Consider the following 20,020-nt stretch of genomic DNA (forward strand, 5'->3'; position numbering starts at 1 on the left):
GGTCCCGCCGCCCTTGAGTGCGCTGGCGGGAGCGGGGTCACGGGAGGTCAGGCCGGCTGTGCGGGGTCCGCCCGGAGCCGCCGCGGCCCTGGCCCGCTCCCCTCGCAGCCCCACGGCGCCCTGGGCTGGGGCGCGGTGCCCGAGAGGGCCGTGGGCGTCGGAGGCTGCACCGGGTCCCGGAGCGCCCGACCGCTGGCGGCGGGGTCAGAGCGGGGTCCCCGACAGCACCGAGCGGGCACCTGCTGGCGGGCGGGAGTGGGGGCCGCTCCCTGCAGGGCGGACGGCCCTGACCGGCGCTGCTGCCCACAGCCCCGAGGCGGAGCGTGCGCGTCCCCGGCAGGCCCGGCCCGCGGCCCCCATGGAGGGCACCGTGCAGCTGCTGAGCCGGGAGGGGCACAGTGTAGCCCACAACTCCAAGCGGCACTACCACGACGCCTTCGTGGCCATGAGCCGCATGAGGCAGCGGGGCCTCCTGTGCGACATCGTGCTGCACGTGGCTGCCAAGGAGATCCGCGCGCACAAAGTGGTGCTGGCGTCCTGCAGCCCCTACTTCCACGCCATGTTCACAAGCAAGTACCGTCTCTGTGCAGCGTGGTGGTACCCGGAGGGCCCTTTGTGGCACTGGGAGGGCTCTCTGCAGATCTCCTGGCTGGCAGCGGCCTGACCCACTGTCCCCACAGATGAGATGAGTGAGAGCCGCCAGACCCACGTGACACTGCACGACATCGATCCTCAGGCACTGGACCAGCTGGTGCAGTTTGCCTACACGGCTGAGATCGTGGTGGGCGAGGGCAACGTGCAGGTGAGGCTGCCCTGTCCCCACGGCCAGCCCCACCCCCCGCCTCCCCGGCTATGCCCCGGGTCTCCCCACCCCTAGGCCCCTTCTCCTACTCCACCCTCGTCTTTGTGCCCGCAGACTCTGCTCCCGGCTGCCAGCCTCCTGCAGCTAAACGGTGTCCGAGACGCCTGCTGCAAGTTCCTGCTGAGCCAGCTGGACCCTTCCAACTGCCTGGGCATCCGGGGCTTTGCCGACACGCACTCCTGCAGCGACCTGCTCAAGGCTGCCCACAGGTACGTGCTGCAGCACTTCGTGGACGTGGCCAAGACCGAGGAGTTCATGCTGCTGCCGCTGAAGCAGGTAACGTGCCAGCTGGGGCCCAGGGCAGGCCCACGGCCCCCCAGGCCCCTGCCCTCCTCCCCAGGCTCTTACCCATGTTCCAGCCCCACCACCCATCCCCTGGTTCCCCTCACGCCGTCCCCATCTTCTGACCCCATGCAAGCCATCGCCTTTGATCGGTGACCCATCCTGTCCCATCTACCGAGTTCCTGGTCACATCCCCAAGACCGTGCTGGACCCAGGAGTTTAGGCTGTGATTCCTGAGCCTGCCCAGCCCCTCCCTGTGTGAACGCTGAGCCCCTGGCTGGACCCTCCCTCCAAGGCACCTTCAGGGTTCTCTGGGCCCACAGGACCCTCCCCAGGTCTCAGGTCTGAGGACCCCACCCCCAGGTGCTGGAACTGGTCTCTAGCGACAGCCTGAACGTCCCTTCCGAGGAAGATGTCTACCGTGCAGTCCTGAGTTGGGTCAAGCATGACGTGGACACACGCAGGCAGCACGTCCCAAGGGTGAGGTCGGGCTCTGGGGGCTCCTATGGTATTGGGGGCTGCAGATGGCTGAGGACCTCCACATGCCCTGGCCTCCCCACGTTCAGGGCTCCGGTGGGGGGGGGTGCAGGTTCCTATCGCAGGCAGGATCCATCACACAGGTGGTACAGGCACCTGGTGGGGGACGGGGGAGCCTTAGCCCTGGGACGAGCGTGTCTGAGGGCGCTGCCTGATCTTGGCACCCTCTGCACAGCTGATGAAGTGCGTGCGGCTGCCCCTGCTGAGCCGAGACTTCCTGTTGGGTCACGTGGACGCTGAGAGCCTGGTGAGGCACCACCCCGACTGCAAGGATCTGCTCATTGAGGCCCTCAAGTTCCACCTGCTGCCCGAACAGAGGGGCGTCCTGGGCACCAGCCGCACGCGGCCCCGGCGCTGTGAGGGGGCCGGCCCCGTGCTCTTTGCCGTGGGTATGGCCACCTCCTCTCCCGCTCACGTCCCTGGCCCGTGCCTTCCACCCCACCCGGTGCTGGTCCGGTCCTGACCTTCCTTGCCTCCCCTTCTGCAGGCGGCGGGAGCCTGTTCGCCATCCACGGGGACTGCGAAGCCTACGACACGCGCACCGACCGCTGGCACGTGGTGGCCTCCATGTCCACACGCCGGGCCCGGGTGGGGGTTGCTGCTGTTGGGAACCGTCTGTATGCCGTGGGCGGGTGAGCATGGAGGCTGGTCTTGGGTCGGCGTCTGGTGTGCACCCATTAGGCCCACCTTGACCAAGAGGGGGCTCCTCCCCCAGCTACGACGGGACTTCAGACTTGGCTACCGTGGAGTCATATGATCCTGTGACCAACACGTGGCAGCCCGAGGTGTCTATGGGCACGAGACGAAGCTGCCTGGGCGTGGCTGCCCTCCACGGGCTTCTGTACGCAGCCGGCGGCTACGACGGGGCCTCCTGCTTGAACAGGTACAGTTGGGATGAAGCCTCACGGCCTTGCAGTGCCCCGAAGCCGGAGGTGAGGCCCCGTCTGCCCGCGGATAAGTAGAGTCCCTGTGGCCTCGGCAGCACCAGGCCCTTTCTCATCTGGGGTCCTGCTGCCCAGTGCGGGGGCTGCACCCGGTGGACACTCGCCCCAATCGTCAGGCAGCCCCTGGCCTGTGCCCACCAGCAGGCCCTGCCCGTCCACTCCAGTAGGACTTTGGGGTCCTAGTGTCCGTGACTCCCCAGCATGAGATTTCAGCCATTCCGTGGGAGGGCAGGTCCCGGGGACTCTGCTGAGGGTCAGCGGCAGCCCTGGTGCCCACAGTGCTGAGCGCTACGACCCGCTGACGGGAACGTGGACGTCCATCGCTGCCATGAGCACCCGGAGGCGATACGTGCGTGTGGCCACGCTCGGTGGGTGTCGGGCCTGTGCTGTGGGGTGTCCACCCCCCAGACCCCGCACCCAGCAGGAGCACCACGGGTATGTTGGCTTCCTGCAGATGGAAACCTGTACGCCGTGGGCGGCTACGACAGCTCCTCGCACCTGGCCACTGTGGAGAAGTATGAACCCCAGGTGCATAAGGCACCCCTCACAATCACTTCCCCCAGTGCTACCTAGACGCCCACACCCCAAGACGTCCAGCCCGCCATGTCCCAGCCCACCCTGGACGGGGTGTGGGGGGAAGGATGCCCGGAGAAGGGCTGCATCCTGCACGTCCCCTCCCCCTCCAGGTGAACGCGTGGACGCCCGTGGCCTCCATGCTGAGCCGGCGCAGCTCGGCGGGCGTGGCAGTGCTAGAGGGCGCCCTGTACGTGGCAGGGGGCAATGATGGCACCAGCTGCCTCAACTCGGTGGAGAGGTACAGCCCCAAGGCCGGCGCCTGGGAGAGTGTGGCACCCATGAACATCCGCAGGTCTGCGCCAGGAGAGGGGGCTGTGGGGGGAGGAGGTGATCCTCAGAGCCCCTCCCCACAAGAGATGGGTGCCCTCCCCACCCTTCATGGCCCCACCCCCGCACACCGCAACTCACCCTGCCTGCCCCCAGGAGCACACACGACCTGGTGGCCATGGACGGCTGGCTGTATGCCGTGGGGGGCAACGATGGCAGCTCCAGCCTCAACTCCATCGAGAAGTACAACCCGAGGACCAACAAGTGGGTGGCCGCGTCCTGCATGTTCACGCGGCGCAGCAGCGTGGGCGCAGCCGTGCTGGAGCTGCTCAACTTCCCGCCACCCTCCTCGCCCACGCTGTCCGTGTCCTCCACCAGCCTCTGACCCGCCGACGACAGAGGCCCTCGGCCTTCCACATGCCTTAAGGGGGTGCACGGCCCCACCAGGGACACCCCACACCATCTGTCCATGTCTCTGTGTCCGTTGATGTGATCGTTTATTTATTTATTCGTTATTTATTGCTGGGTGAACAGCATTGCAGCCGCGGTTCATGCATTACTCTTGAAACATACGGCTCTCCTGTGTGTCACCCCTACTCTGTGCTTTGGGGGCAGCCGGAGTGAAGCACGCAGGGGCTCACACTTCTTGGGGGACCTTGTGCCCCACTATGTTGATGGAGCAGGAGGGGCAGGGGCGTTCCCAGCAGGTGCAGACCCCAGCCCCCACTTAGCACACGGCTCGGGAAGGGCACAGAACAGCCTTCCTTCCTGTGTCCCTGTCTTTTCTGGACCTTGTACCAAGCACACACATGTGCACACAGACCCTACAGCAATATGAGCCGACTTGAACAATAAACGTGTCCTGGGCTCCATGGGCCTGAGGCTGAGCGTCTGTGTCTGGTGTTCCCTCTGCCTCGTGGGGCTGCAGCACAGCCTTGGGCCAGGTGCACGCTCCAGGCAGAGGGTCTCAGGGCCAGTGCGCAGCAGCTACGGTGGTGCATTGGCGTCTGGGGGCTGCAAGGCAGCACCTTTGCACCCAGGTGGGGCAGGGGCTGTGCTGTCGTGTGGCCCAGCACCCAACCACCAGTGCAGTTTGCTGCCAGCCTGGTCCCGAGGCCTTGAGCCCTTGCCACACCCCAGGCTCTGGGGGTGAGGACAGCGTGGCCCCCTCATCACTACTGACCTGAGTGGCTGGAGGGCATGTTGCTTCCTTCCTGACTCACCTTAAACCTCGGGGTCGCTGACTTGGGCCTGGGGTGAGGATCACCCAGGCAGCAGGGGAGGCTTCCTCTTCCCGGTGCTGGGGAATCCTGCTTGGCGGCGAGTGAGTGCACTCCTAGTCACTGCTGACTCAGATGGGCTCAGGTGGAAACAGGATGTGCGCTCACACTGAGGGGAGGTGCAGCTGGAAGGGGGTCCCTGAGTTCCCCGAGCTACAGCGGGGACACCCGTCCTGACCACAAGCAGGAGGGTGCCGCAGACCCCCGCACAGACGCCCTCTGCTCCTACCCAAGGCTCCCTGCACGTGTGGAGGGCCCAGGACGGGAGCTGGAAGGCTCAGGTAAGGGCCAACCTCTCCCAGGAAAGCTCCACCCTCACCTGCTCTCGGTAGGGGGCAGGACATCCCAGCCCTGCCTGCCAGTGGGAGGCGGGGACAGGAGGCTCGGACAGACAGACCCAGACCCACGGACCCGCCGACCGGCTTGGCTCAGGCGGCTGCCACCCATGGGGAACAGCCACTGCGTCCCTCAGGCCCCCCGGAGGTTCCGGGCCTCCTTCTCCAGAAAGCCCTCGCTGAAGGGGAACAGGTGAGGGCAGGGAGGAGCCTTGGCTGCCAGGTGCAGGGTCTCCCTCGGCCTGCACCTGGGCCAAGCCGTGAGCCCCCTTCCCTTGTCCCCAGAGAGGACAGCGCGAGGAAGCTGGCTGGCTTGTTCGGCACCGAGGCCGCGCGCGACAGGGACACCGCCGCCGCTGACAAGCTCTTCCGTTACATCCCCGGGACGGTGAGCGCAGCGCGCGCTGCTGGAGGGGCCGCCTCGAGCCCCGGGGTCTGTGCGTGGCCCGTGCCACCCGCGGCTGGTCTGCGAGTGTGGTTCTAACCACTCGGTGTGCCTGCGTGTGCTGGCATGTGTGCCCCCTGGCGTGTGTGCCCGCTAGCATGGAGGCTGTGTCTTGGCACAGCTGGGGGGTGTCTGCTTTTGCCCAAGGGCATTGAGACCCAGAGACCCAGGCAAGGAAGCAGCCGCTGCCGCGCCCTGGGGAGCTAGTCTGCCGAGAGTCTGAGCGGGACAGCGAAACTGGGGCCCAGCCTGAGTCAGTCCCACGCCGGCAGGGGCGGGGCGGCCGGGCGGGGCCTCCAGGTCTCCCAGCCGAGCCACCCTGCGCCCCCAAGGGCCTGGTGCGTTGAGTCTGGCGCAGGCATCTCTCGCTATTGCGGGTGGTGTCACTTGAGTTGGGCTCCGGGGGAACATCTGGGCCTCGGTTTCTCTCCAGCGGGTAATGGCGGGAGCTGCTCCTGGGTAGGGGCACCTCAGCCCACAGTGACCCCCGAGTCCCCAGCCGGCTCTCCCGCCCGCCTTCCCAGGCCCCACAGGAAGGAAGTGGCCCCCAAGCACATGCTAGGCCAGCTCTCGGCGGAAGAACACCCCCTGCCCACCCCCACCAGCCCTGCCGGGGGCGGGGCACTGGGTTGGGGACCGAGGTGGAGCCCAGCTGAAGGGCTGAACCTCCCGTACCCCCACCACCACGTGCAGCCCCCACCAGGGGGCGCTTCTGCCTGGGTAGGTGCAGCTCTGCTGTGTGCAGGAACGCAGGCACATCTAGGGGACAGGATGGTTGTGACTCCACACCAGCACTCCTCGGTCCAGACCCCTCCCACCCTGCTCCCATAGCCCCCGCAGACAGGTGCTGCCTCAGAGCAGTGGACGGGGTGGGTCCATCCCCGCCCTGGTGGGGTCCCTTCGTGTGGCCACATCTCAGCCCCTACTCCTGTCCAGGCCCAGGGGGCTGGTAGGGTCCCACAGGGCCTGGTGGCCTAGTGTCCTCTGCCAGGACACAGTGGCTGGAGAGGGGCCAGGACATGTTGAGCCTCAGGAGGTGGGGCTGGGGGACGAGCCGTCCTCAGCTCTAGCTGGCTGCAGGTGGGTCTGGCCCTGCCACAGCTCCAGCGGAGCCCTCCCGGGGCCGCGAAGTTGAGCCCGGCCGCAGGACCAGCTGCTTGGCCCTTCCTGATTTGTGGCCGACTTTTCATGGTGCCATCCTGGCGTCAGTTCCCACACTGGGTGTGGGTGCAGGAGGCCCCGCCCAGAGGCAAGATGGCCACACGTCTGTTCACATTCCTGGGCTTACCCAAGGGGCAGCTCGGTGTGGTCGGGGCACCACAGCCCATGTCAGGGCCTTGCCAACTTTCGAAGGGAGTGTGACTCCCAACTTAGCCCAGCCTGGGAATCACACCCCTCACCAGACCCCTGTGACCCCTCGTCTGTGATCAAACCCCCATTTAGGACTGGCCGAGTGTGCTGGGGACGACCCTCCCTCCCTGTAGCACGCCCCAGGCCCTACCCTAGGCCTGGGGTCAGGAATGAAGGAGACGGACAAAGACTGCCCCCTTCCCGTGGCAGAGACAGGGCCGGACAAGTCAGTGAAAGAGACGGCAAGGCAGACCGGGGTCCGTGCCGAAGAGAGGAGTGGGCACAGGGCTGCCGAGCACCAGGGGAGGCTGGAATCTGGAGGGTTTCCAGAGGAAGCCTCGAGGAGAAGGTGGTCCCTGAGCAGAGCCCTGGAGTGAGGATGGCGCTGGGGCTGGGTAGGCAGAGGGAGGGAAGAGGGGGCAGGTCGCAGAGGCCTCCTCAGGGCGTCTGCGGGGAGACCGAGGCAGACCAGGCGTGCTGCGGCGGGGCTCGGGGAGCCTCCTCTGGTATCGTGCTGGTGGCTCGACGGGCTGTGGGGCGGGGGGGACTTGCACGAGGACACTGGCAAACAGTTTGAGTCAGGGCCTTTGTTTATTTGTGTGTGTTTTGTAGATCCGGGTGTGGAAGGTTCACCAGCTGATGCTGGAGACACGGGAGGGTTTGGAGCGTCAGCATCTTCCCACCCAGATGCCCCAAACTCCTCTGACAAGTCTCAGGAGGTTGAGTAACCAAAACGAGGTTACCCGGCTTGGGAAACTGAAGATAAGGGTTGAATCCACAGAGTGCAAACCTCACAGCGTCAACCTCTGTGTGGGGGGGGGTGTTCTGCCACCACCGTGTCTCCACCTGCAGGGGCTGTGCGTGTGCAGGACCCTGTACGTACGTGTGAAGGTCTGTGTGTGGCTGTGCGTGGCAGACCGTGCCTGCGTGTCTGTGGCTGTGTGGACATTAGCTGGGGCTGGGGGCCCGGGCCAGGCCTCCTCCCTGATCTCTGCTCCCCCCAGGACATCCCGGGCCTGGAAAGTCAGCCGGAGCCCCTGGAGCAGCCGTTCCTGAGCGTGTTCAAGAAGGGGCGGCAGAGGGTGCCTGTGAGGAACCTGGGCAAGGTCGTGCACTACGCCAAGGTCCAGCTGCGGTTCCCGCACAGCCAGGTGGGGCCGGTGGCCAGGCAGGGCGGGCTCAGGGAGACAGCGTCCCCGCCAGCCTGGGACTGCCCCCAGACGCTCAGACGGGGGGCCTTGCTCTCCCCGCAGGACGTCAGCGACTGCTACCTGGAGCTGTTCCCCTCCCACCTGTACTTCCAGGCCCACAGCCCTGAGGGACTCACTTTCCAGGTGAGGCAGTAGGCAGTGGGGTGGGGGGTGCATCCGACTGTCCCTCCGCAAGTCCCTGCAGCCCCGCCCTGTGCCCTGGCAGGGGCTGTTACCACTGACGGAGCTGAGCGTGTGCCCGGTCGAGGGGTCCCAAGAGCATGCCTTCCAGATCACAGGTGTGTGGGGGACGCCCCCCGGCCCCCAAAGGTGCCTCCTGGCACAGGCCCTGGGGGGCTTCCCTCTGGGCCATGGGGCTCCAGGCTCTGCCCAGCCCAGCCCTCTCTGCCCTTCTGCCCGCAGGCCCGCTGCCCGCACCCCTCCTGCTGCTCTGCCCCAGCGAGGCGGAGCGGGACCGCTGGCTTTACCACCTGGAGAAGCAGGTGGCCCTCGTCAGGGGGCTGCAGCGCTGCCACTCAGCTCCCCCGCAGGTCAGTGCCGGGGACCCAGTGCCCTTCCCCGTCCCAGCCCTCCAGCCTGCCTTGACTTTCCCCTCACCAGGGCCCCCCCCAGGACGAGCTCCCCTGGACGCTGCAGCACCACCTAAGCCGGCTGCGGACAGCCTCGGGGCGCGAGTTGGTGGGCAGTGCCGTCTGTGCCTCCAGGGTCAGGCTGCAACACCTGCCTTCCCAGGTGGGTGGGAGGGGTGTGGGACTCTGGGGAGACGGGGGGGGGGGGGGGGGGGGGAGGACAGGGCCGGCCCGGGGCGCCCAGCACCAGCCCCCGGACCCCTGACGTCCCCGCAGGAGCAGTGGGAGAGGCTCCTGGTCCTGTACCCGGCCTCCCTGGCCATCTTCTCGGAAGAAACAGACGGGCTTTGCTTTAAGGTGGGTCCCTCCCCCGTGGCCCGGGCCAGGGAGGCACCGGTGTGGGGGCAGGTGGGGGCCGTGACTCAGGAGGAACCTGAATGTCTGGGCCTGCTGGGACAGAGTGCAGGGCCCCGCCCACCCGGCCCCGCTGCCCTGGTCAGTCTGGTCTCAGCCCCGATGTGAAGGAGAGCCCTGCCCCGAGTATCCTGTGTCACCCACGAGGGTCCTGGGCCACCAGCCGAGGATGGGCGGCATAGCAGTGGGAGCCCTGCTGGGAGTCACTCGTGTGCTCTTGCCCCGGGAGGGCATGTGCATGCGTGTTCACACGTGTGTAGTGCACGTCCTCTGTGGCTGGAGCACGTTGGTGGCACACTCAGAGTGAACTTCAGTGACCGACAAAAGCACAGGGCATCCCTGTGACCCTCCCCCCGTGTTAGTGGGTGACTCCAGGGCACCAGCAAGCGTCCATCTGTGTCTGCCCCGGCTGGCCTTGGCCCCACAGAAGGCCGCCCGGCCTGCCCCACGGCATCTGCCTGGTGTCTGGCGGTCCGAGTTCCAGCCCAGCTCTGAGGCCGGGCAGGGCAGGTGGCTGCACGGCGGAGGCCGGTCCTCACTCGCTGCCCCGCAGGGGGAGCTCCCGCTCAGCGCTGTCGGCATCCAGCTGGAGGAGGAGGAGAAGCAGGCCCACTCGTTCCTGATTGAAGGTGCGGCTGACCCTGGCCTCTGCCCGTCAGGCCGCTGGGAGGGCAGGGAGGGCGTGAGCCTGGCAGACACCCCAGCTCTTTGGGGGTTCTGTGGGGTGCACCACTCCTCACGACGTCTGTGCGCCAGGGCCCCTCATCAACACCATCCGCGTGCTGTGCGCCAGCTACGAGGACTACAGCCACTGGCTGTGCTGCCTGCGCACCATGTCCCGCAGGGACCCGCGCCCGCCGTCCAGCGCAGAGGGCGTCCCGGGGCGCCAGGTGCCCCCACAGGTGAGGCCCTGGGCAGTGGCGGCAGCAGGGCAGAGGCTGGATCCCAGCGCAGTGGGTGGGGGAGAGTCTGGCGCGGCTCACCCCTGGCTGCTGGGCTGTGGGCGGCAGCCGGGGCTCACTCTCCGCGGATGGACAGGCCAGCTGGGGCTCGGGATGCCCGGTGCCCCCCTCCACCCGCACCAGCCACTCCCTGCCTGGGTCCTCGGTGCCGGCCCAGCCCGCACTCGTGAGTACCTGGGGGTGACGGAGGGAAGGGGGAGGAGGCTGTGAGGCAGGTGCGGGGAGGCCTGGACCCTTGTTCCTGGGGGTGGACTTGGACTGGGGGGAGCTCCCCACAGCCTCAGAGATTTGCCTGGGAGAGGGTCCGGGGGGCTTTCTGGAAAGTTCCTGGTCCCCACAGGACCAGGCTAGCCCTGTCTGCACCAGCATTAGCTGTCGGAGGGCAGAGCTGAGACGCAGTGGCAGCAGCCGGTCTCCGAGGAGCAAGGCCGGGGCAGAGGGGCCAGGCACGGCCGCCCCACGGCACCTGCGCCTGGACCTGACCGAGGTGGGCCCAGCTCCTGCCCGCTCTCCCCCCGGCCCCGTCTCCCAGCCCAGCTGGTCCCGCACCGTCTCAGGCCTCTTGCGCAGATGAGAAGGCGCAGGCTACTGCCAGCCGCAGAAACCATCTCTCCCGCCCCTGCCCTGCAGCTGAGCAGGCTGAGCCTGGAGGGCGGCCCTGAGGCCCCAGACCACACCCTGGAGACGCCACACTCCCCGCTCTACGCTGACCCCTACACTCCGCCCGCCACCTCCCACCGCAAGATCACAGACGTCAGGGGCCTGGATGAGGTCAGTCCCCTGCGGGTGGCAGAAACGGGAAGCAGGGGTTCCTGGGGGAGGGGTCCCTGGCTCCATGGGGATCCCAGCACAGGCCTCGGTTGCTCACCCTCCCCCGGCAGTTCCTCAGTGCCCTGCGGAGCTGCCCCGGACCTGCGCCCTCGAGCCCGTTCCCCTCCGTGCCCGTGTCTGTGCCTGTCTCTGACCCTGGCTCCGGACCCTCCAGCTCCCCCGGCCCCCCCGGCCCCCACTTGCTCTCCAGGAAGGGGGCCCTGCAGTCCCGCGCCGCTCAGAGGCACCGGGGCTCTGTCAAGGGTGGGGGGCCGCAGCGCCCAGACTCTCCTCAGCTTGTGAGTAGCACCCCGGGCTTGAGGGGCACCGTGGGGGCCTCCTGGACTCTGCGGAGCAGGAGAACGTGGGAACGGAGCCTGGGCAGGGAGGAGAGCAGCGTGGGGAGGGCGGCGCAGGCAAGGCAGAGGTAGGTCTGTGCCCCCCGCCCCAGGCTCTGCCCCACTCTCAGGCTTGTGGTTTGGGCTTCCCAGGTCGCCCCTGCCAGGGAAGGCTCCCCGGCACCCCTGCCGCCTCTTGCAGGTGAGTGAGGGCCCCGCTTCCTCCCAGGTGGGCAGCGGTGGCTTCCTGCGCCAACACATCTCTGCCTTCCCCAGCGGATGACAGGTCCCCCAGGAGGCGCGAGGGCCCAGGCTACGACAATAGCTGGAACAAGATGTCGTCTCCCTCCCAGCAGACGTGGGCCCGGCTCGGGGAGCCTGGGGCTGAGGGGGTGGTCGTCCAGTGGATCTGACACCCACAGGGCTGCCGCTCAGGACCACCTGTGCTCACGGGCCGGGCTGCCCGGGACCCACATCAAATTCCAAGTGAGGGGCTGACTCCAGAGCCCTGGCCCGGCTCCCCTGCTGCCCCTGCAGCTGTAGAGCCGGGAGGGCCTCTCCCAGGCTGCCCTGGCTGGCGTGGCCAGACCACAGGTCAGGGTGGAGGTCAGGCAGGTCGCCCCTTGGCTCTGCCCCCAGGAGGGATGTGGGAGGGACCTGAGTGGGAGAGCGGGTGGGCGTGAGGGTCAGAGGTCAGCAAGTTGTGAGCTGGCACAGGCAGAGGCGGGGGTGTCCCAGCATTGCCTGGGCGCGTCTGCGGCAGGCTGGTGTGAGTTGCTGACACCACTAAATGAGAAAAAGCAGAGGTTTTATTGGTGCTGTGTGTCTGCGCTCTCACTCAGCAGCGGGGGTCTCCCACCGTCCCTGTGCTCCGCCGCCACGGCCCCTCACCCCGTCTCCAGCTCCTCGGCCCTGGGCCCCCAGCTGCCCCCAGGGAGCCCCAGGGCCCCGTCCCTCCAGCTGACGCCAGCAGCTCAGCCTCCGCACCCTCGCCCAGCGTCCCCAGAGGAGGGGCTCCAGGCTCTGCCCCAGACCCCAGGCCAAGGGGCATCTGGAGCCCCTTCGGACACGCCCGTCTGGTGCCAGCTCTCTGCCTCAGCAGGCCTGGGGCTCCAGGCAAGAGGGGCCTTGGCACCCTTGCCAGCCCAGCCCACCCGCGAGCAGGGCCGTCTCCGGAAGCCCCGAGCCTCGAGGCCCCCGGCATCCTTGCCTTTGCCCCCTGCCTAGGCCTCAGCAGGGCCTTCCTCCCACCTCCTCCACACACCGGATGAGCACAGGGTGCCGACCAAATACGAGTTCGGGTGACAAACGGTTTCCCAGGATAAGTATGTCCCAAATACCGCGTGTTTGGAGTCCAGCCTCACTGGTACCCTGCGTGACATGACAGTCTGGCCGCCCTACTCACCAGCTCCCCCTCAGCCTCTTCCCACACAGACTTCCAGGGGCTCCCCTCCCAGGGGCGGGAGCAGCCTCGGCGGTGGCTGGACCCCAGGCTGAGTCGAGGCCGCAGCACCCGGGACTGCCTCCCCCGCAGACGCTTGTCGTCCTCTCCATGTCCTGGGTCTTCTTGGGCCGCCGGGATCCTAGGAGCTGGGGCTGCGGCTGGGGCTGGGGCTGGGGCTGCGGCGCCCTCGCCTCACCTGCCGGCGGAAGTGGCGGATGGCGGAGATGGTGCCAATGTTGGCCAGCAAGACTGCAAGAAGCACAGGGTCTCCTGAGGGCCAGCTCCGGCCTGCCAGCACCGTCTGGGTCCCCCCACGCACCCTCCGCCTGCCAGCCCTGGACCCGCTGCTCTCATCTGATCTCCAGGCCCTGGCACCCCCGTCCCCCAGCGCCCCCAAACCTGTTTTCCAGGCGTCTGGGGAATGCAGATCTGATGTTCTCACAGCCCAGGTGGCAAAGGCTACAAACACCAGGCACATGTCGTTCTGGCTGAAGGTAAACGGGGTGAGGGGACCCCGGAGCTCCCCTAGGAAAGAGAAGCGTCCCTCAGTTGCAGCTGCTCCTCTGTGAGATGCGGCTGTCCCAAGAATCACCTGTCCCAGACGTGTCTGCCCTGGTCACATCTGTCCTGGGACACGTCTGCCCTGGTCACGTCTGCCCTGGTCACGTCCCTGGTCACGTGTGTCCTGGTCATGTCTTCCCTGGGACACGTCTGCCTGGTCACATCTGCCCTGGTCACATCCGTCCTGGGACACGTCTGTCCTGGTCACGTCTGCCTGGTCACGTCTGCCCTGGTCATATCTGCCCTGGTCACATCTGTCCTGGGACACGTCTGCCCTAGTCACGTCTGCCCTGGTCATGTCCGTCCTGGGACACGTCTGTCCTGGTCAGGTCTGCCCTAGTCACGTGTGTCCTGGGACACATCTGCCTGGTCACGTTTGCCCTGGTCATGTCTTCCCTGGGACACATCTGCCTGGTCACATCTGCCCTGGTCACATCTGTCCTGGGACACGTCTGCCCTGGTCACATCTGCCCTGGTCACGTCTGTCCTGGGACACGTCTGCCTTGGTCACGTCTGTCCTGGGACACGTCTGCCTGGTCACATCTGCCCTGGTCACATCTGTCCTGGGACACGTCTGCCCTGGTCACATCTGCCCTGGTCATGTCTTCCCTGGGACACGTCTGCCTTGGTCATGTCTTCCCTGGGACACGTCTGCCTGGTCACATCTGCCCTGGTCACATCTGTCCTGGGACACGTTGCCCTGGTCACGTCTGCCCTGGTCACATCTGTCCTGGGACATGTCTGCCCTGGTCATGTCTGCCCTGGTCACGTGTGTCCTGGTCACGTCTGTCCTGGGACACGTCTGCCCCGGTCATGTCTGTCCTGGTCGTGTCTGCCCTGAGAATCATCTGCCCAGACGTGTCTGTGTGAGTCACCTCTTCCCCACGATATCTCTGCCCTGAGACACAGGGCAGCCTGTGACATGGTTGAGTCAGGCCGGTTTGGGCAAATTGCCTCTGGAGTCCTCTCCCTCCTGCTCTGTGAAACATCTTGCAGAGGGGATGTGAGATGTCATCTCATCGAGGGTCCGACCCAGAAGGTGGCAAGGCCTGGGTGGGGCACCTGTCCCCCGGGGCCAGGGGAGGGCGCTGCTGCCATCTGGGCCTGAGTGCAGGGCCAGCGCCTGGCCTGGGCTGCCCTGTCTGGACTGTGTCCCCAGATGCCTGGGCTAGTCCTTCCCTCCCAGCTGGTCCCCGAGTCCCCCACCTGAGGCTGACGACCCAGGGTCTGGCCTGCCCCTCCCCATCGGCCCTCTTGGCCGAGCTCCTTGGACAGAGTGTTCCCAGGACCTAGACGGGCCGCGGGACCCACGCACACGCACCTGCCCGCCTGACCGCCAGGGCGAGCCGCTCTCCTCGGGTGGGGCCGGGAGTGGGTGGGGCCCTGGGCCCCGCTCCCAGGGAGACCGACCCGGGGGTCTCTGAGGCCTGGAGCTGGAGCAGGGTGGCTGGCCCCAACTCGCCCCCAAACCTGTCTTCCCCGAAGAAGTGTTCGTAGGCCTCGGGGATGGACATGGGCACGGGGTCTCCAGGCGGAGGGGCCGGCACAGGCTCCCTTGGGGATGGGGCTGGGGAGCAGGACCGCCGGGGCCTCGGCCTCTGGGCTTGGCAATCCCGGAAGAAGAACTCGCACATGTCTGGCCACTGGGCTTCGGCCGGAACCTGGCTGCCCGCTGCCACCTCCTCAGGATCTTCCTCCTCTTCCTCGATGGTGTCGCAGAAAAAGAACTCATAGGCCTCTGGGAGGGTCATGGCAAAGCAGCTCCTGGGACCCAGTGTCCCCAAGGCAGAGGGGGCTGGGGGGGGCAGGTGCTTAAGGATGCGAGGCTTGGGGGGCCGGGGCCCGACGGCCATAGTGTCCCAGGCCCTGGGCCCTCCGTGGCCCCCAGGCGCCATCCTGGGGGCTGAGGGTCGGGCTGTGGCTGGCGATGGGTGCTCCGAGGCCCCCCCTGATCCTGGCTCCCCGGGGCTGGGCAAGGCCATGGAGAATCGGACTTTCTTCTTCCTGGGGGCTTGGACGGAGCCCCCGTGGTGCTCCCCCGAGGGGTGTCCAGGGACCCCTGCTAAGGGCTCCTCACTGGGCTTCGCTGGGGGACCCCCTGGAGACACAACCTCTGTCTCCACCACACCAGGCCCGGGCTGGGGGGCAGTGGAGCAGGACAGGGCAGCAGCATTAGCGTGGGGAGCAGGTGTGGACACACCCACATCCGACTCGACCCTCGAGACAGAGTGAGGCAGAGCTGCACACAGGACAGCCGCTGAGGCACATGTCGATGCAGCCACTTCTGGCTCGACCCCTGGGCCTACTGTAGACAGATCTACATCCAGTCTGGACTCGCAGGCGGGTGTAGACAGAGCCGTGTCAGGTGGAGGTTCAGAAGACGGTGTAGACGGAGCCGTGTCGGGTGGAGGCTCAGAGGCAGGTGTAGACACAGCCACATCTGGCTTAGCCATTGCGACATCTGGATGAGCCTCCTTGGCAGATGTGGACACTGGGTGTATCTCGGCTCTAGGGGTCATTCCCATTTGCTCTGTACCTTGCTCAGTTGTAGAGATAGGTGTAGACAGGTCCAAACCTGGCCCTCGTCTGGCGACCAGCGCAGGGGCACTTGAGCCAGGCCCGGGAGCTCCTGCAGAGTCTGGCCCCAGCTCGTCCTGCCTGGCCCCGGCTGCCAGCGTTGCTGCCCCTGCCTCGGGACCCTTCCTCCTGGGCCCAGCTGGGCCAAGGCCCTCCTCAGGCCGGGCCGTGAGCGGCGGGGAGCCCAGCCGGGCAGGGGCAGGCCCTGGGGTTCCCGGGCTCCCGCCCGCCTTGGCGCCCACGGCTCGCCTCTTCTTTCGGCTGGGGCTCCGAGGCAGGCTTCTGGGGCTGTTGGGGGGCCCCTGTGGGGTGGTGCTGTGGCCAGGGGACCCGGGACTCAGTGGGGGGTCCCCGGGGGCGCTAGGGGCAGGGCCCTGCAGGAGCCTGTGCATGTCGTCTCTGGAAGACACTGGCCCCAGGAGGGCTGAGCCAGGAGGGTTGGCACCGGAGCTGAGAGACGGCCAAGGTCCTGGCCGTGCGGACGTGCCGGGTGTCTGCTCAGCAGCCCCCACGGCCAAGACGAGCTCGCACCGCGACCTGCTGACCGCCTCCCCGGTGGCTGCGTCCTCCTCCTCCTCGCAGGCCGGCTGCCCAGTAGGGAGGGGCAGGAGCCCGAGGGGGCCGCTGCTGTCCCCTTGGTCAATGTCACTGGACAAGAGCTCGTCCCCGGAGGCTAGGCCAGCCTGCAGGAGGCCACACTCTTCCGTGGTAGCCGAGAACTCAGCCCAGTCTTGGTCGCTCAGCTGCACGCTGTACTGGAAGTTTTCCATGTCGGGTCAGCGGGGACGCTGCAGGGGCCGGGCAGCATGGCCGCAGATCCAGGCCCCAGGCGCCGGCCCGCACCGGCCGTCACTGCCCAGCCCGGCCCAGGGGCACCCCCCATGCCAGCATGACATCGCCCCTGAAGGGAAGAGAACAGGTCCAGAGGGAGTTAGAAAATCCCAATCACACCTTCTCTATTTCCAAGCTGACCCCAGATGATAACTCTGTCACGACAACTTGTCACATCAGTAAAACCGAGCGTGGCTCCGTATTAGAGAAGGCCACCAGCCACCATGTTCCAGTTGGTTCGCTCCGTCTCTCTCGGTGGCCTCGCCTCCTCGACCTTCCTCTGAAGCTGCCGGTGCCACGGCCGACTCTATGCAGCAAAGCCCATTGCCGGGACCTCCCACTGGGGTCGGTTCCCTGGGGTGGTCAGCCCTGGCCTGGCCCCGCATGCCCTGGTGGCAGCTGGCTGCAGGGGGCTGTGATGTCCGGCAGGTGACCAGCCCTCTCAGCTGGACCGGCCCGTCGTCAGGATTCCTCTGAGCGCACCAAGGTCACGCTGGTGCTGGCCAGAGCTGGCTTAGAGGTCAGCAGGGAGACTGGGGCTGGAGGTCACAGAGCAAGGAGCCTTCTGACCCCAGCAGCACCTCGGCGCCACCCTCAGGGTCTGCACCCCCCAGGCATGCCCAGCGGCTGAGCCTTCTTCTTCTGCTCTGTCTCAGGGAACCAAGGTGACCCTGGCCAGCCTCAGGGTCTACTCCCTTAAGGGGCTGCCCTTCGGCCTCCAGTCAGCTACCTCTGGACCCGGGGTGGACGGTCCCTCTGGCTGCGACAGTCCTGAGACAGAGAAGACTTGAGCCCAGGGCACCACGGCTACGTCCTGACGTTCGCCCTCCTCTCAGCCCTCCAGACATCTCTGTGGGGCTGTCCACCATGGGGACCCCTTAGGTCAGGGCTCAGCCCCTGCCCGTGTCCTACCTGGGATCTGGCAGCCAGCTGGGTGTCTGAGCTGCCCGTCCAGGGCGGCATGGTGCCGGGCTCCCCACCGGGCTCCACCCCCACTGCCAAAAATACCCTGCAAGTCACATGTGACTCGTGCCCGCCGACAGGCTCCAGGCCACAAATAGATGGCATTTGATCCAGCACCACAAGGGATGTCTTCCCAGCACAGGGCCAGGCCAAGGTTGGGTCAGACACGGGCCAGAGCATGCTGACCCGCAATCAGCACTGCACGCCTCCCGTTCCCAAGCTGAAGGCCCCTCTGCCTCCTTCTCCCCCCAAGAAACCTCAGACCCACCCCACCCGCAGCCTCTGGAATGTCCGGCCCCACGTTGGAGATGGCACAGCACCCTGGACAGGCTGGCACCTCCCTGGCCTGACCCCCAGGGGCTCACGTGAGCCCCCAGCACCGTGGCTGAGCCTTCCAGCGGTAGGCACTGCAGGCTGTTGGTGGAGAGCCCCCAAATGAGCACGGACCCCGGGCCCTGGGAGAGGGTTGGAAGGTTCAGGGGAAAACAGTGGGTTCACTTTCTGCCAGCATCTCTCCTGACCTTGGGCTGTGGACAGCACCCAAGATGGGCGCACAGAGGCTGCCTCCCTCCAGGAAGGGCGTCTGGTGCTGCTGCCCAGGTGGGCCGGTCTCAGGAGGAGCCTGGAGGGTGGCAGCCTCTGTGCCAGGCCCCCTCGAGCACTTCTCCATCAACTCATGCATGCTGAGAGGGGGCACAGAGAGGCCGAGTGACTCGGACATGGCCACACAGCCAGTAGGGGGCAGAGGTGAGCCCCAGAGGTCCTGCTGGTACCTCTGCTCCAGCTGCAGGGGGTGGTCCTGCCCCACACCCCGGCTGTCCTGCCTTGGGGCCTATGGTGCCCCTCCCCAAGCAGGTCCTGAGCTGGGGACAAAAGGACAGGGTGGGCGGAGTCAGACAACATCTAATTGAACTGGTAACTAAGCTCATCTCTGCAGCAACACATTCCGAGAAAGAAAAAGGGGGCCTCTGAGGAGGGGGCCGTGGACCACAAGGCTTACGGTCTGGACACAAGATTTGGGGCCAGCGCTGTGAGGGGTGGCAGCGTCGCCTGGGAGGAGCGAGGGCTCCGGCTTGCAGGAGGCGCACCGTCAGTGCCCCAGTAAGTCCCCTCCCTGACCCCAGGGGCTGCCCAGGCGAGACTGGAGACTGGCGCGGCTGGACCTCCGCAGACGGGACCCACCTGCTGACCTGTCTTCCCGAGCTCCCTCTCACCTCGCTTCGCGCCCTGCATACGGGCTGCCCCGAGGGCTCCGGCACCTTCACTGCCCAGGCTGTCGAGTGGGGCTGCGTCTGTCTCCCTGAGGACGGAGGCTGGGTCAGCGCCGCTGTGAGCGTGCTGGGACGTCGGGGCCGGCAGTTCTCCCAGGCTGCTGTGCCGGCGCGCGCCCCGATCGCAGGACGAGGGGTTTCCTGCACAGGGCATCTGTGGGCATCGTGCCCCACGGTGGCGTTGCGTCGTGGTTTCAGTTCGCATCTCCTTAGTGATTGGTTATCAGCCGCCGGCTGCCTCCTGTGCAGATATCTGTCTTCAGTGGCTGCCACTGTCCTCGTCCGGGCTGACTTGTCAGAGCTGCACAGATTTGTCAGCTGTCTGGGTTGTTGTACGTCCTGGACAAGAGTGCTTCACCGAGCGTGCAAGGAGCACACTCTCCCTCTCTGCCTCCACTTTTCACTCTCTCAGCGGTGTTTTTGATGAAAAGAAGATTTCAATTTTAACATAATACGGTTTAGCAACAATTTCGTTTATGGTTAGCACAAGCCTTTTTCTATCCTTTTAAAAAACTCTTTGCCTGTCCCCAAATCATGAAGACACCATGAAAATATTCTTGCATTTTTAGAAAACTTCACTGTCTCACCTTTCACACCCGATATTCGTTTTCATGGGTGGCGGGAGGTGGGGTCACGCAGCCCCTCTTTGCTTCCATGTGGACACCGGGTCAGAACAGTACCACATCCTACAGAGACAGGGCCGTGTCACCTTCGGGTCCAAGCACTTGTCCGCAGGGGCACGGTGGCCGAGCCCCACCTGGACTCCCGTGCCATGAGAAGGCTCTGGGACTTGGGGCAGGGGGTGATGCGGCTTCCAGACACTTCCCTGGCCAGGTCCGAGGGGAGGCAGGGAGGCTGGCCCAAGGCTGTGGGGCAGGGAGCCCGTGGCGGGAGGTGGTCCATCTTACTGTGAGGCTTTTAAAGACAAACTGCCACTGGAATTGACTTGAGGCTTCAGAGGGAGGCACTTTCCTCCGCTCCCATCCCAAGCACCAACCTTCCTGGTGGGGGTGGCCAGGGGATGTCTGCGTGGGCGGAGGAAACCAGGGAGGGCTCTATCGAGCATCACGTGGCAGCACTCTCAGCCCAGGAAGGAATAACGTGCCGCATTAGTGACCCACCCCTACGGTGAAGGATTAATTCTCGGCGGAGGTTGGTACCGGTGCAGTGGGCACGAGTGGGCGGGTGGAA

At 66.4% G+C, this 20,020-nt stretch overlaps 3 protein-coding genes across 3 annotated transcripts in view; 2 read left to right on the forward strand and 1 right to left on the reverse strand.

The window, feature by feature from the left end:
* The window catches only part of KLHL17 (kelch-like family member 17), a 4,877-nt gene extending 871 nt beyond the window's left edge, over positions 1-4,006 (forward strand). The window contains exons 2-13 of the mRNA XM_012657471.1: positions 109-203; positions 310-569; positions 681-802; positions 917-1,138; positions 1,508-1,624; positions 1,857-2,070; positions 2,169-2,313; positions 2,397-2,564; positions 2,905-2,993; positions 3,080-3,153; positions 3,312-3,493; positions 3,625-4,006. Of these exons, the coding sequence (XP_012512925.1) occupies positions 109-203; positions 310-569; positions 681-802; positions 917-1,138; positions 1,508-1,624; positions 1,857-2,070; positions 2,169-2,313; positions 2,397-2,564; positions 2,905-2,993; positions 3,080-3,153; positions 3,312-3,493; positions 3,625-3,853 (1,917 nt within the window). The 3' untranslated portion in view covers positions 3,854-4,006. The remainder of the gene's footprint in view (positions 1-108; positions 204-309; positions 570-680; positions 803-916; positions 1,139-1,507; positions 1,625-1,856; positions 2,071-2,168; positions 2,314-2,396; positions 2,565-2,904; positions 2,994-3,079; positions 3,154-3,311; positions 3,494-3,624) is intronic.
* A 1,187-nt stretch (positions 4,007-5,193) lies between these two features.
* Positions 5,194-11,595, forward strand: PLEKHN1 (pleckstrin homology domain containing, family N member 1). Its single transcript, XM_012657472.1, has 16 exons — positions 5,194-5,276; positions 5,369-5,471; positions 7,883-8,029; positions 8,132-8,212; positions 8,295-8,367; positions 8,492-8,619; positions 8,726-8,821; positions 8,935-9,015; positions 9,626-9,701; positions 9,829-9,931; positions 10,041-10,200; positions 10,375-10,521; positions 10,665-10,805; positions 10,916-11,143; positions 11,336-11,384; positions 11,459-11,595. Exons 1-16 carry the CDS (start codon positions 5,194-5,196, stop codon positions 11,593-11,595), a joined length of 1,833 nt encoding a protein of 610 aa, XP_012512926.1.
* A 1,170-nt stretch (positions 11,596-12,765) lies between these two features.
* PERM1 (PPARGC1 and ESRR induced regulator, muscle 1) lies at positions 12,766-16,534 on the reverse strand. Its single transcript, XM_012657473.1, has 4 exons — positions 15,916-16,534; positions 14,509-15,867; positions 13,026-13,151; positions 12,766-12,875 (listed from the first exon to the last, which is right to left on the reverse strand). The coding sequence occupies exons 1-4, from the start codon at positions 16,532-16,534 to the stop codon at positions 12,766-12,768; spliced, it is 2,214 nt and encodes a 737-aa protein (XP_012512927.1).
* Between the last annotated feature and the right edge of the window lie 3,486 nt (positions 16,535-20,020).

This window comes from Propithecus coquereli, unplaced genomic scaffold (assembly GCF_000956105.1).
Source record: "Propithecus coquereli isolate 6110/MARCELLA unplaced genomic scaffold, Pcoq_1.0 Scaffold544, whole genome shotgun sequence".
Classification (NCBI taxonomy): Eukaryota; Metazoa; Chordata; class Mammalia; order Primates; family Indriidae; genus Propithecus; species Propithecus coquereli.